This window comes from Oncorhynchus keta, chromosome 3 (assembly GCF_023373465.1).
Source record: "Oncorhynchus keta strain PuntledgeMale-10-30-2019 chromosome 3, Oket_V2, whole genome shotgun sequence".
NCBI classification, from domain to species: domain Eukaryota; kingdom Metazoa; phylum Chordata; class Actinopteri; order Salmoniformes; family Salmonidae; genus Oncorhynchus; species Oncorhynchus keta.
This window is the reverse complement of record NC_068423.1, coordinates 33,955,827-33,969,315: the sequence shown is the minus strand read 5'-3', so window position 1 is coordinate 33,969,315 and position 13,489 is coordinate 33,955,827. Positions and strand designations below refer to the sequence as shown.

The following is a 13,489-nucleotide window of genomic DNA, read 5'->3' as shown; positions in this document are numbered from 1 at the left end:
TAGGTTGGAGTCATTAAAACTTGTTTTTCAACCACTCCACAAATTTATTGTTAACAAACTATAGTTTTGGCAAGTCTGTTAGGACATTACTTTGTGCATGACACAAGTCGTTTTTCCAACAATTGTTTACAGACAGATTATTTCACTTATAATTCACTGCATCACAATTCCAGTGGGTCAGAAGTTTACATACACTAAGTTGACTGTGGCTTAAGAAGCTTCTGATAGGCTAATTGACATAATTTGAGTCAATTGGAGGTGTCCCTGTACAAACAATAGTACGCAAGTGTAAACATCATGGGACCACGCAGCCGTCATACCGCCATAGTAAAACAAGTCCTATATCGACATAACCTGAAAGGCCACTCAGCAAGGAAGAAGCCACTGCTCCAAAACCGCCATAAAAAAGCCAGACTACGGTTTGCAACTGCACATGGGGACAAAGATCGTACTTTTTAGAGACATGTCCTCTGGTCTGATGAAACAAAAGAGAACTGTTTGGTCATAATGACCATCGTTATGTTTGGAGGAAAAAGGGGAGGCTTGCATGCTGGAAGAACACCATCCCAACCGTGAAGCACGGGGGTGGCAGCATCATGTTGTGGGGGTGCTTTGCTACAGGAGGGACTGGTGCACTTCACAAAATAGATGGCATCATGAGGTAAGAAAATGAGGTGGATATATTGTAGCAACATCTCAAGACAACAGTCAGGAAGTTAAAGCTTAGTTGCAAATGGGTCTTCCAAATGGACAATGACCCCAAGCATACTTCCAAAGTTGTGGCAAAATGGCTTAAGGACAACAAAGTCAAGGTATATGAGTGGCCATCACAAAGCCCTGACCTCAATCCTATAGAAAATGTGGGCAGAACTGAAAAGTGTGGTATGAAAGAAGTATATCACAAACCTGACTCGGTTACACCAGCTCTGTCAGGAGGAATGGGCCTGCACCACCAACTTATTGTGGGAAGCTTGTGGAAGGCTACCTGAAACGCTTTGACCCAAGTTAGACAATTTAAAGGCAATTCTGCCAAATACTAATTGAGCGTATGTAAACTTCTGACCCCTGGGAATGTGATGAAAGAAATAAAAGCTGAAATAAATCATTCTCTTCTACTATTATAGACATTTCCATTCTTAAAAATAAAGTGGTGATACTAACTGACCTAAAACAGGGAACATTTACTAGGATTAAATGTCAGAAATTGTGAAAAACTGAGTTTAAATGTATTTGGCTATGTGTATGTAAACTTCTGACTTCAACTGTAGATTCCTTGCTTGTTCTCCAACTGATCTCATGTCCTTTCTGTGAGCTCCGTTGTTGTTGACCATTCATAATGTTAAACAGTCACAGTAAGGTACATTATTGCTCAGAAATTATTTGATATTGGGATAAAACGCTACATTGAGTTTCTTTGAAACTGCAATATTTTCTCTGCGCCCATTGCAAAATATTGCATAAATTGACAATAACAATAGCATTTAGCCTGCAAGGTGTGTGGGCCTCAACCAAATCTGCCTTACGGACCCCAAAAGGCTAGGGCCGGCCCTGTGTGTTATAACTGGTCCACAGCGCCTCCACATCAGAACTACGGTCCACAGCCCCTCCACATCAGAACCATGGTCCATACAGCCCTCCACATCAGAACCATGGTCCACACAGCCCCTCCACATCAGAACTATGGTCCACACAGCCTGTATATCAGAACCATGGTCCACAGCCCGTCTATCAGAACCATGGCAGAATAAAGAGCTGTAGAGCAGAACCCTGGGAAAATAAAAGAGCTGTAGAGCAGAACCCTGGGAGAATAATGAGCTGGAACTGGGAGACAAAGAGCTGAACCCTGGGAGAATAAAGTGCTGTAGAGCAGAACCCCTGGGAGAATAAAGAGCTGAACCCTGAGAGAATAAAGAGCTGAACCCTGGGAGAATAAAGAGCTGTAGAGCTGAACCCTGGGAGAATAAAGAGCTGAACCCTGGGAGAATAAAGAGCTGAACCCTGGGAGAATAAAGAGCTGAACCCTGGGAGAATAGAGCTGTACCTGGGAGAAGAGCTGAACTCCCTGGGAGAATAAAGAGCTGTAGAGCAGAACCTGGGAGAATAAAGAGCTGTAGAGCAGAACCCTGGGAGAATAAAGAGCTGAACCCTGGGAGAATAAAGAGCTGAACCCTGGGAGAATAAAGAGCTGTAGAGCAGAACCCTGGGAGAATAAAGAGCTGAACCTAGAAAGAGCTGAACCCTGGGAGAATAAAGAGCTGTAGAGCAGAACCCTAAAATGCAGACCCTGTCTGACTATGTGGGCTGTTAGTCTCAGTCCTGATGCTGACCCTGTCTGACTATGTGGCCTGTTAGTCTCTCCATATGTCCTGATATGAAGACCCTGGTCTGACTATGGGCTGTTACCCTCTATGTCCTGATGCAGACCCTGTCTGACTATGTGGGCTGTTAGTCTCTCTATGTCCTGGATGCAGACCCTGTCTGACTATGTGGGCTGTTAGTCTCTATGTCCTGATACAGACCCAGCCTGACTATGTGGCTGTTAGTCTCTCTATGTCCTGGATACAGACCCTGTCTGACTATGTGGGCTGTTAGTCTCTCTATGTCCTGATACAGACCCTGTCTGACTATGGGCTGTTAGTCTCTATGTCCTGATACAGACCCTGTCTGACTACGTGGGCTGTTAGTCTCTCTATGTCCTGATACAGACCCTGTCTGACTATGTGGGCTGTTAGTCTCTATGTCCTGGATACAGACCCTGTCTGACTATGTGGGCTGTTAGTCTCTCTATGTCCTGATGCAGACCCTGTCTGACTATGTGGGCTGTTAGTCTCTATGTCCTGATACAGACCCTGTCTGACTATGTGGGCTGTTAGTCTCTCTATGTCCTGATGCAGACCCTGTCTGACTATGTGGGCTGTTAGTCTCTCTATGTCCTGATGCAGACCCTGTCTGACTATGTGGGCTGTTAGTCTCTATGTCCTGATACAGACCCTGTCTGACTATGTGGGCTGTTAGTCTTCTATGTCCTGATGCAGACCCTGTCTGACTATGTGGGCTGTTAGTCTCTATGTCCTGATACAGACCCTGTCTGACTATGTGGGCTGTTAGTCTCTCTATGTCCTGATGCAGACCCTGTCTGACTATGTGGGCTGTTAGTCTCTCTATGTCCTGATGCAGACCCTGTCTGACTATGTGGGCTGTTAGTCTCTATGTCCTGATACAGACCCTGTCTGACTATGTGGGCTGTTAGTCTCTCTATGTCCTGATACAGACCCTGTCTGACTATGTGGGCTGTTAGTCTCTCTGTGTCCTGATACAGACCCTGTCTGACTATGTGGGCTGTTAGTCTCTCTATGTCCTGATGCAGACCCTGTCTGACTATGTGGGCTGTTAGTCTCTCTGTGTCCTGATGCAGACCCTGTCTGACTATGTGGGCTGTTAGTCTCTCTGTGTCCTGATACAGACCCTGTCTGACTATGTGGGCTGTTAGTCTCTCTATGTCCTGATGCAGACCCTGTCTGACTATGTGGGCTGTTAGTCTCTCTATGTCCTGATACAGACCCTGTCTGACTATGTGGGCTGTTAGTCTCTCTATGTCCTGATGCAGACCCTGTCTGACTATGTGGGCTGTTAGTCTCTGTGTCCTGATACAGACCCTGTCTGACTATGTGGGCTGTTAGTCTCTCTATGTCCTGATGCAGACCCTGTCTGACTATGTGGGCTGTTAGTCTCTCTATGTCCTGATGCAGACCCTGTCTGACTATGTGGGCTGTTAGTCTCTCTATGTCCTGATACAGACCCTGTCTGACTATGTGGGCTGTTAGTCTCTGTGTCCTGATACAGACCCTGTCTGACTACGTGGGCTGTTATGCAGACCCTGTCTGACTATGTGGGCTGTTAGTCTCTCCATGTCCTGATGCAGACCCTGTCTGACTATGTGGGCTGTTAGTCTCTCTATGTCCTGATACAGACCCTGTCTGACTATGTGGGCTGTTAGCTCTCTATGTCCTGATACAGACCCTGTCTGACTATGTGGGCTGTTAGTCTCTCTATGTCCTGATGCAGACCCTGTCTGACTATGTGGGCTGTTAGTCTCTATGTCCTGATACAGACCCTGTCTGACTATGTGGGCTGTTAGTCTCTATGTCCTGATACAGACCCTGTCTGACTATGTGGGCTGTTAGTCTCTCTATGTCCTGATACAGACCCTGTCTGACTATGTGGGCTGTTAGTCTCTCTATGTCCTGATACAGACCCTGTCTGACTATGTGGGCTGTTAGTCTCTATGTCCTGATACAGACCCTGTCTGACTATGTGGGCTGTTAGTCTCTCTATGTCCTGATACAGACCCTGTCTGACTATGTGGGCTGTTAGTCTCTATGTCCTGATACAGACCCTGTCTGACTATGTGGGCTGTTAGTCTCTCTATGTCCTGATACAGACCCTGTCTGACTATGTGGGCTGTTAGTCTCTCTATGTCCTGATACAGACCCTGTCTGACTATGTGGGCTGTTAGTCTCTCTATGTCCTGATACAGACCCTGTCTGACTATGTGGGCTGTTAGTCTCTCTATGTCCTGATACAGACCCTGTCTGACTATGTGGGCTGTTAGTCTCTCTATGTCCTGATACAGACCCTGTCTGACTATGTGGGCTGTTAGTTCTCTATGTCCTGATACAGACCCTGTCTGACTATGTGGGCTGTTAGTCTCTCTATGTCCTGATACAGACCCTGTCTGACTATGTGGGCTGTTAGTCTCTCTATGTCCTGATACAGACCCTGTCTGACTATGTGGGCTGTTAGTCTCTCTATGTCCTGATACAGACCCTGTCTGACTATGTGGGCTGTTAGTCTCTCTATGTCCTGATACAGACCCTGTCTGACTATGTGGGCTGTTAGTCTCTCTATGTCCTGATACAGACCCTGTCTGACTATGTGGGCTGTTAGTCTCTATGTCCTGATACAGACCCTGTCTGACTATGTGGGCTGTTAGTTCTCTATGTCCTGATACAGACCCTGTCTGACTATGTGGGCTGTTAGTCTCTCTATGTCCTGATACAGACCCTGTCTGACTATGTGGGCTGTTAGTCTCTATGTCCTGATACAGACCCTGTCTGACTATGTGGGCTGTTAGTCTCTCTATGTCCTGTCCTGATACTGACCCCACCCGACTATGGGCTGTTAGTCTCTATGTCCTGATGCAGACCCTGTCTGACTATGTGGGCTGTTAGTTCTATGTCCTGATACAGACCCTGTCTGGGACTATGTGGGCTGTTAGTCTCTATGTCCTGATACAGACCCTGTCTGCTATGTGGGCTGTTATGTGGGCTGTTAGTCTCTGTGTCCTGATACAGACCCTGTCTGACTATGTGGGCTGTTAGTCTCTATGTCCTGATGCAGACCCTGTCTGACTATGTGGGCTGTTAGTCTCTCTATGTCCTGATGCAGACCCTGTCTGACTATGTGGGCTGTTAGTCTCTCTATGTCCTGATGCAGACCCTGTCTGACTATGTGGGCTGTTAGTCTCTATGTCCTGATGCAGACCCCTGTCTGACTATGTGGGCTGTTAGTCTCTATGTCCTGATACAGACCCTGTCTGACTATGTGGGCTGTTAGTCTCTATGTCCTGATGCAGACCCTGTCTGACTATGTGGGCTGTTAGTCTCTCTGTGTCCTGATACAGACCCTGTCTGAATATGTGGGCTGTTAGTCTCTCTGTGTCCTGATACAGACCCTGTCTGACTATGTGGGCTGTTAGTCTCTATGTCCTGATGCAGACCCTGTCTGACTATGTGGGCTGTTAGTCTCTCTGTGTCCTGATACAGACCTCTGTCTGAATATGTGGGCGTTAGTCTCTCTATGTGTCCTGGATACTGACTCCTTCTGTCTGAATATGTGGGCTGTTAGTCTCTATGTCCTGGATACGACCCTGTCTGACTATGTGGGCTGTTAGTCTCTGTGTCCTGATACAGACCCTGTCTGACTATGTGGGCTGTTAGTCTCTATGTCCTGATACAGACCCTGTCTGACTATGGCTGTTAGTCTCTCATATGTCCTGATACAGACCCTGTCTGACTATGTGGGCTGTTAGTCTCTGTGTCCTGATACAGACCCTGTCTGACTATGTGGGCTGTTGTCTCTCTATGTCCTGATGCAGTCTGACTATGTCCTGATACAGACCCTGTCAGCTATGTGGGCTGTTAGTCTCTATGTCCTGATACAGACCTGTGTCTGACTATGTGGGCTGTTAGTCTCTCTATGTCCTGATACAGACCCTGTCTGACTATGTGGGCTATTAGTCTCTCTATGTCCTGATGCGGACCCTCCGACTGTAATGACGTCTGACTATGTGGGGCTGTTATCTCTCTATGTCCTGATACAGACCCTGTCTGACTATGTGGGCTGTTAGTATATACTATGTCCTGATGCAGACCCTGCTGACTATGTGGGCTGTTAGTCTCTCTATGTCCTGATGCAGACCCTGTGTCTGACTATGTGGGCTGGCTCTATGTCCCTGGACCCTGTCTCTCTGTTAGTCCTATGTCCCTGATACAGACCCTGTCTGAATATGGGCTGTTAGTCTCTCTGTGTCCTGATCTCTCTTACCTGATGCCCCTGTGCTGAGTCTCTCTATGTGGGCTAATGTTAGTCTCTATGTCCTGATACAGACCCCGGCTATGTGACTGACTATGTGGGCTGTTAGTCTCTCTGTGTCCTGATACAGACTCCTGTCTGACTATGTGGGCTGTTAGTCTCTCTATGTCCTGGATACAGACCCTGTCTGACTATGTGGGCTGTTGGTGCGGGCCCACCCAATCTCTATGTCTGTTGGTCTGATACAGACCCTGCTGAATATGGCTGGGCTGTTAGCTTATGTCCTGGATACAGACTCCTGTCTGACTGTCTGACTATGTGGGCTGTTAGTCTCTCTATGTCCTGATACAGACCCACCTGTCTGACTATGTGGGCTGTTAGTCTCTATGTCCTGATACAGACCCTGTCTGACTATGTGGGCTGTTAGTCTCTCTATGTCCTGATACAGACCTGTCTGACTATGTGGGCTGTTAGTCTCTCTATGTCCTGATACAGACCCTGTCTGACTATGTGGGCTGTTAGTCTCTCTCTATGTCCTGATACAGACCCTGTCTGACTATGTGGGCTGTTAGTCTCTATGTCTGATGCAGACCCTGTCTGACTATGTGGGCTGTTAGTCTCTCTATGTCCTGATACAGACCCTGTCTGACTATGTTGGCTGTTAGTCTCTCTGTGTCCTGATACAGACCCTGTCTGTATGTGGGCTGTTAGTCTATGTGGGCTGTTAGTCTCTATGTCCTGATACAGACCCTGTCTGACTGTGGGCTGTTAATATGTGTGGGCTGTTGAGTCTCTATGTCCTGATGCAGACCCTGTCTGACTATGTGGGCTGTTAGTCTCTCTATGTCCTGATACAGACCCTGTCTGACTATGTGGGCTGTTAGTCTCTCTATGTCCTGATACAGACCCTGTCTGACTATGTGGGCTGTTAGTCTCTATGTCCTGATACAGACCCTGTCTGACTATGTGGGCTGTTAGTCTCTCTATGTCCTGATACAGACCCTGTCTGACTATGTGGGCTGTTAGTCTCTCTGTGTCCTGATACAGACCCTGTCTGAATATGTGGGCTGTTAGTCTCTATGTCCTGATACAGACCCTGTCTGACTATGTGGGCTGTTAGTCTCTCTATGTCCTGATACAGACCCTGTCTGACTATGGGCTGTTAGTCTCTCTATGTCCTGATGCAGACCCTGTCTGACTATGGGGTGGGCTGTTAGTCTCTATGTCCTGATACAGACCCTGTCTGACTATGAGGGCTGTTAGTCTCTCTATGTCCTGATACAGACCCTGTCTGACTATGTGGGCTGTTAGTCTCTATGTCCTGATGCAGACCCTGTCTGAATATGTCTCTCTATGTCAAGGCCCTGTGCTCTATCTGTTATATGTGGCTGATTATGTCCTGACAGACCCTGTCTTATGAGAGCTGTTAGTCTCTCTATGTTGATACAGACCCTGTCACTATGAGGGCTGTTGGTCTCTATGTCCTGATACAGACCCTGTCTGACTATGGGTTTGTTGTCCAGACCACCTGTCTGACTAGAGGGCTGTTAGTCTCTCTGTGTCTGATACAGACCCTGTCTGAATGTGGGCTGTTAGTCTCTATGTCCTGATGCAGATGTCTGACCTGTTAGTCTCTATGGATACAGACCCTGTCTGACTATGAGTCTCTCTATGTCCTGATGCAGACCTGTCACTATGGGGCTGTTAGTCTCTCTATGTCCTGATACAGACCCTGTCTGACTATGAGGAGCTGTTAGTCTCTCTATGTCCTGATACAGACCCTGTCTGACTATGTGGGCTGTTAGTCTCTCTATGTCCTGATGCAGACCCCTGTCTGAATATGCCAACCCATGTTGTTGCTGATTATTGACCTACATTTCAGATCAACACCAATGGGTTTGTTGCCATGGCGAGCCAGTGCTGAGGCCCGCCGGGTTCGGCATGAGCTGACCCTGCAGATGGATAACGCGTGGGTAGGTGCTTTTCGGCAGGCTGCAGAGCAGATTAACAGGGCTTTCAGAGGAGATGAGGTGAGAGAGAGAGATGGAACATTTGTTTTACTTTAACCAAGACATTGTACAACTGGCAATAAGCTGAATTGCGAGTACAATTTACATTGTAAAAATATTTCACTAAAACGCTAAACAAAATGCATACTGTTAGTCTAAGCACTGAATGAATTAAAGTAGCTGTTACTTGTGTTTACTAGGTGGAGCGAACACGCGGTGGTGGTCACCTGGGTCGATGTGGCTTCCAGGCAACACCATGACCACAGCAGAGGAGACGGACTGGAGAAACAGGTGAGATCAGAATTACCAGTCAATCAATCAATCAATCAAGTTAATGTATTAATGTGGAAAGAGGTTACAAAATGCTTTAGAAGTAGCCCGACCTGGACCCCAAAGTGAGAGAAGCAGTGAGTGACATTCTTGTGTCTGAATCTTAACAATGTAAATCGTGTTGTAACTCTCTCTTGTAACCTCTCTTTTCAACAGAGGAATAGCTTCCAGCTGGTGATAGCATCAGCTGAGACGACCTCCTATGCCATCCTGCTCTACCCCAGGAAGGGGATGCAGTTTGCCTCCACAGCTGTAGGAGGCAGTAGTCAGGCCATGCAGGCGGGCTTCAGTAAAGGGCTGGTCAAGTACCTGGTGTTCAGCACCCGACAGGGACCGTACTACCGCATCACCACCGAGAGGAGACCTCTGTCAGGGCGCTAGCAGAGTAAGTACTGGTCTTTTATTTCAAAAATAACAGGGCAGACATATTGAGACCTACAGTGGCTTTCAAAAGTAATCACCCCTCTTGGCATTTTTCCTATTTTGTTGCCTTACAACCTGGAATTAAAATGGATTTTTTTGGGGGGTTGTATCATTTGATTTACACAACATGCCTACCACTTTGAAGATGCAAAATATTTTTCATTGTGAAACAAATAAGACAAAAAAACCCAGAAAACTTAAGTGTACATAACTATCCCCCCCCACCAATGTCAAGACTTTGTAGAGCCACCTTTTGTAGCAATTACAGCTGCAAGTCTCTTGGGGTAATATCTCTATAAGCTTGGCACATCTAACCACTGGGATTTCTGCCCATTCTTCAAGTCAAAACTGATCCAGCTCTTTCAAGTTGGATGGGTTGCTCTGGTGAACAGAAATGTTGAGTCATACCACAGATTCTCAATTGGATTGAGGTCTGACTAGGCCATTCCAAGACATTTAAATGTTTACCCTTAAAGCACTCAAGTGTTGCTTTAGCAGTATGCTTAGGGTCATTGTCCTGCTGGAAGGTGAACCTCCGTCCCAGTCTCAAATCTCTGGAAGAAAAAACAGGTTTCCCTCAAGAATTTCCCTGTACTTAGTGCCATCCAAAATTCCCTCCAATTCTGACCAGTTTCCCAGTCCCTGCCAATGAAAACATCCCCACAGCATGATGCTGCCACCACAATGCTTCACTGTGGGATGGTATTCCGGGTGATGAGGGTGTTAGTTTTGCACCAGACATAGCGTTTTCCTTGACGGACAAAAAGCTACATTTTAGTCTCATCTGACCAGAGTACCTTGTTCTATATATTTGGGTAGTCTCCCACATGCCTTTTAGTGAACACCAAACATGTTTACTTATTTTTCTCTGGCCACTCTTCCATAAAGCCCAGCTCTGTGGAGTGTACGGCTTAAAGTGGTCCTACGGACAGATACCCAATCTCCGCTGTGGAGCTTTGCAGCTCCTTCAGGGTTATCATTGGTCTCTTTGTTGCCTCTCTGATTTAATGCCCTCCTTGCCTGGGCCGTAGGTTTTGGTGGGCGGCCCTCTCTTGGCAGGTTTGTTGTGGTGCCATATTCTTTCCATTTTCTTTATAATGGATGTAATGGTGCTTTGTGGGATGTTCAAAGTTTCTGATGGTTGTTTATAACCCAACTCCTGATCTGTACGTCTCCACAACTTTGTCCCTGACCTGTTTGGAGAGCTCCTTGGTCTTCATGGTGCCGCTTGTTTGGTGGTGCCCCTTTGCTTAGTGGTGTTGCAGACTCTGGGGCCTTTCAGAACAGGTGTATATATACTGAGATCGTGTGACAGATCATGTGACACTTAGAATGCACACAGGCAGACTTTATTTAACTAATTATGTGACTTCTGAAGGTAATTGGTTGCACCAGATCTTATTTAGGGCTTCATAGCAAAGGGGGTGAATACATACAGTTAAAGTCGGAAGTTTACATACACCTCAGCCAAATATATTTAAACTCAGTTGTTCACAATTCCTGACATTTAATCCTAGGAAAAATTCCCTGTCTTAGGTCAGTTAAGATCACCACTTTATTTTAAGAATTTGAAAGAATCATTATAGATAGAATTGTTTATTTCAGCTTCTATTTCTTTCATCACAATTCCAAGTGGGTCAGAAGTTTACATACACTGAATTAGTATTTGGTAGCATTGCCTTTTAAATTGTTTAACTTGGGTCAAACGTTTTGGGTAGCCTTCACAAGCTTCCCACAATAAGTTGGGTGAATTTTGGCCCATTCTCCTGACAGAGCTGGTGTAACTGAGTCAGGTTTGTAACTCAAGACACACCTTTCAGTTCTGCCCACATTTCTATAGGATTGAGGTCAGGGCTTTGTGATGGCCACTCCAATACCTTGACTTTGTTGTTGTCCTTAAGCCATTTCGCTACAACTTTGAAAGTATGCTTGGGGTCATTGTTCATTTGGAAAACCCATTTGCAACCAAGCTTTGTTGCTTCAATATATCCACATACTTTTCCTCCCTCATGATGCCATCTATTTTGTGAAGTGCACCAGTCCCTCCTGCAGCAAAGCACTCCCACAACATGATGCTGCCACCTCCGTGCTTCACGGTTGGGATGGTGTTCTTTCAGCTTGCAATCCTCCCCTTTTTCCTCCAAACGGTCATTATGGCCAAATAGTTATATTTTTGTTTCATCAGACCAGAGGACATTTCTCCAAAAGTATGATCTTTGTCCCCATGTGCAGTTACAAATTCTGTCTTTTTTATGGCGGTTTTCGAGCAGTGGCTTCTTCCTTGCTGAGTGGCCCTTTCAGGTTATGTCGATATAGGACTCGTTTAACTGTGGATATAGATACTTTTGTACCTGTTTCCTCCAGCATCTTCACGAGGTCCTTTGCTGTTGTTCTGGGATTGATTTGCACTTTTCGCACCAACGTACGTTCATCTCTAGGAGACAGAACCTGTTTCCCACCTGAGTGGTGTAACAGCTGTGTGGTCCCATGGTGTTTATACTTGCGTACTATTGTTTCTACAGATGAACGTGGTACCTTCAGGCGTTTGAAAGTTTCTCCCAAGGATGAACCAGACTTGTGGAGGTCTATAATTTTTTTTCTGAGGTCTTGGCCAATTTCTTTTGATTTTCCCATGATGTCAAGCAAAGAGTCACTGAGGTTGAAGGTAGACCTTGAAATACTCCCACATGTACTGCTCCAATCGACTCAAATTGTGTCAATTAGCCTATCAGAAGCTTCTAAAGCATGACACCGCTTTTTCTGGAATTTTCCAAGCTGTTTAAAGGCACAGTCAACTTAGTGTATGTAAACTTCTGACCCACTGGAATTGTGATACAGTGAATTATAAAATGAAATAATCTGTCTGTAAACAATTGTTGGAAAAACTACTTGTGTCATGCACAAATTAGATGTCCTAACTGACTTGCCAGCGCGCACCAGTTTGTGTCAAGAACTGCAACGCTGCTGGGTTTTTCACAGTTTCCGTGTGTATCAAGAATGGTCCACCACCCAAAGGACATCCAGCCAACTGGATACGACTGTCTGAAATATTGGAGTCAACATGAGCCAGCATGCCCCAACGAATAGAGGCTCGTGTGCAACTCAATATTAGGAAGGGGTCCTTAAGGTTTTATACACTCAGCATATACAGTATATATATATATATATATATATATATATATATATATATATATATATATATATATATATATATATACACACATTAAAATACAAAAACACAGTCATGGTAAGTACAAATAAAACATCACATATCACCCAGAAAACATTCCTCCACAAATAGTCAATACTTTAAATCGGCAGAACATCAAGATGAAATGTATTTATCATTTTGTTCCAGCAATACGGTGCTTTAAAACTAAAAGCAGATTTACCGGTGGAGACCCTAGGACCCCCAAGAGTTAACCAATCCTGTGAACAGGTTAGGAACCCCAAGAGTTAACCAATCCTGTGAACGGGTTAGGAACCCCAAGAGTTAACCAATCCTGTCAATGGGTTAGGAACCCCAAGAGTTAACCAATCCTGTGAACAGGTTAGGAACCCCAAGAGTTAACCAATCCTGTGAACAGGTTAGGAACCCCCAAGAGTTAACCAATCCTGTGAACAGGTTAGGAACCCCAAGAGTTAACCAATCCTGTGAACAGGTTAGGAACCCCAAGAGTTAACCAATCCTGTGAACAGGTTAGGAACCCCAAGAGTTAACCAATCCTGTGAACAGGGTAGGAACCCCAAGAGTTAACCAATCCTGTGAACAGGTTAGGAACCCCAAGAGTTAACCAATCCTGTGAACAGGTTAGGCAACTCAGGTGTCTATACCTCAACAGCAAAGTTAGATAAGACGGAAGCTTATGAAGTTGGGCCTTGTAAACAGAAAGGAAGCAATGTAGGGGTCTTTAGAAGTCCAGCCAACTCTTTGATACAGTATGCAGTGATGAGTACAAAAACGGCTGTAACAAAACAAAGAGCATTATGGTAGATGGCATCCAAAGGTTTGAGAGTTTTCATAATCAACAACAGATTAAAAGGTTGACTGAATAATCTGCTTCCTACTGATTAGAGAAAGTCACCATCTGTTTCTGTAGAAAAAGCCAACTTTAAATCGTAGCTTCTTAACA

At 45.5% G+C, this 13,489-nt stretch overlaps 1 protein-coding gene across 1 annotated transcript in view; it reads left to right on the top strand.

The window, feature by feature from the left end:
- LOC118379207 (nidogen-1-like) overlaps positions 1-13,489 on the top strand; it is a 167,622-nt gene that overhangs the window by 55,974 nt on the left and 98,159 nt on the right. Inside the window, 3 exon segments of the mRNA XM_052497069.1 lie at positions 8,477-8,563; positions 8,804-8,894; positions 9,090-9,301. Coding sequence (XP_052353029.1) covers positions 8,477-8,563; positions 8,804-8,894; positions 9,090-9,301 — 390 coding nt within the window.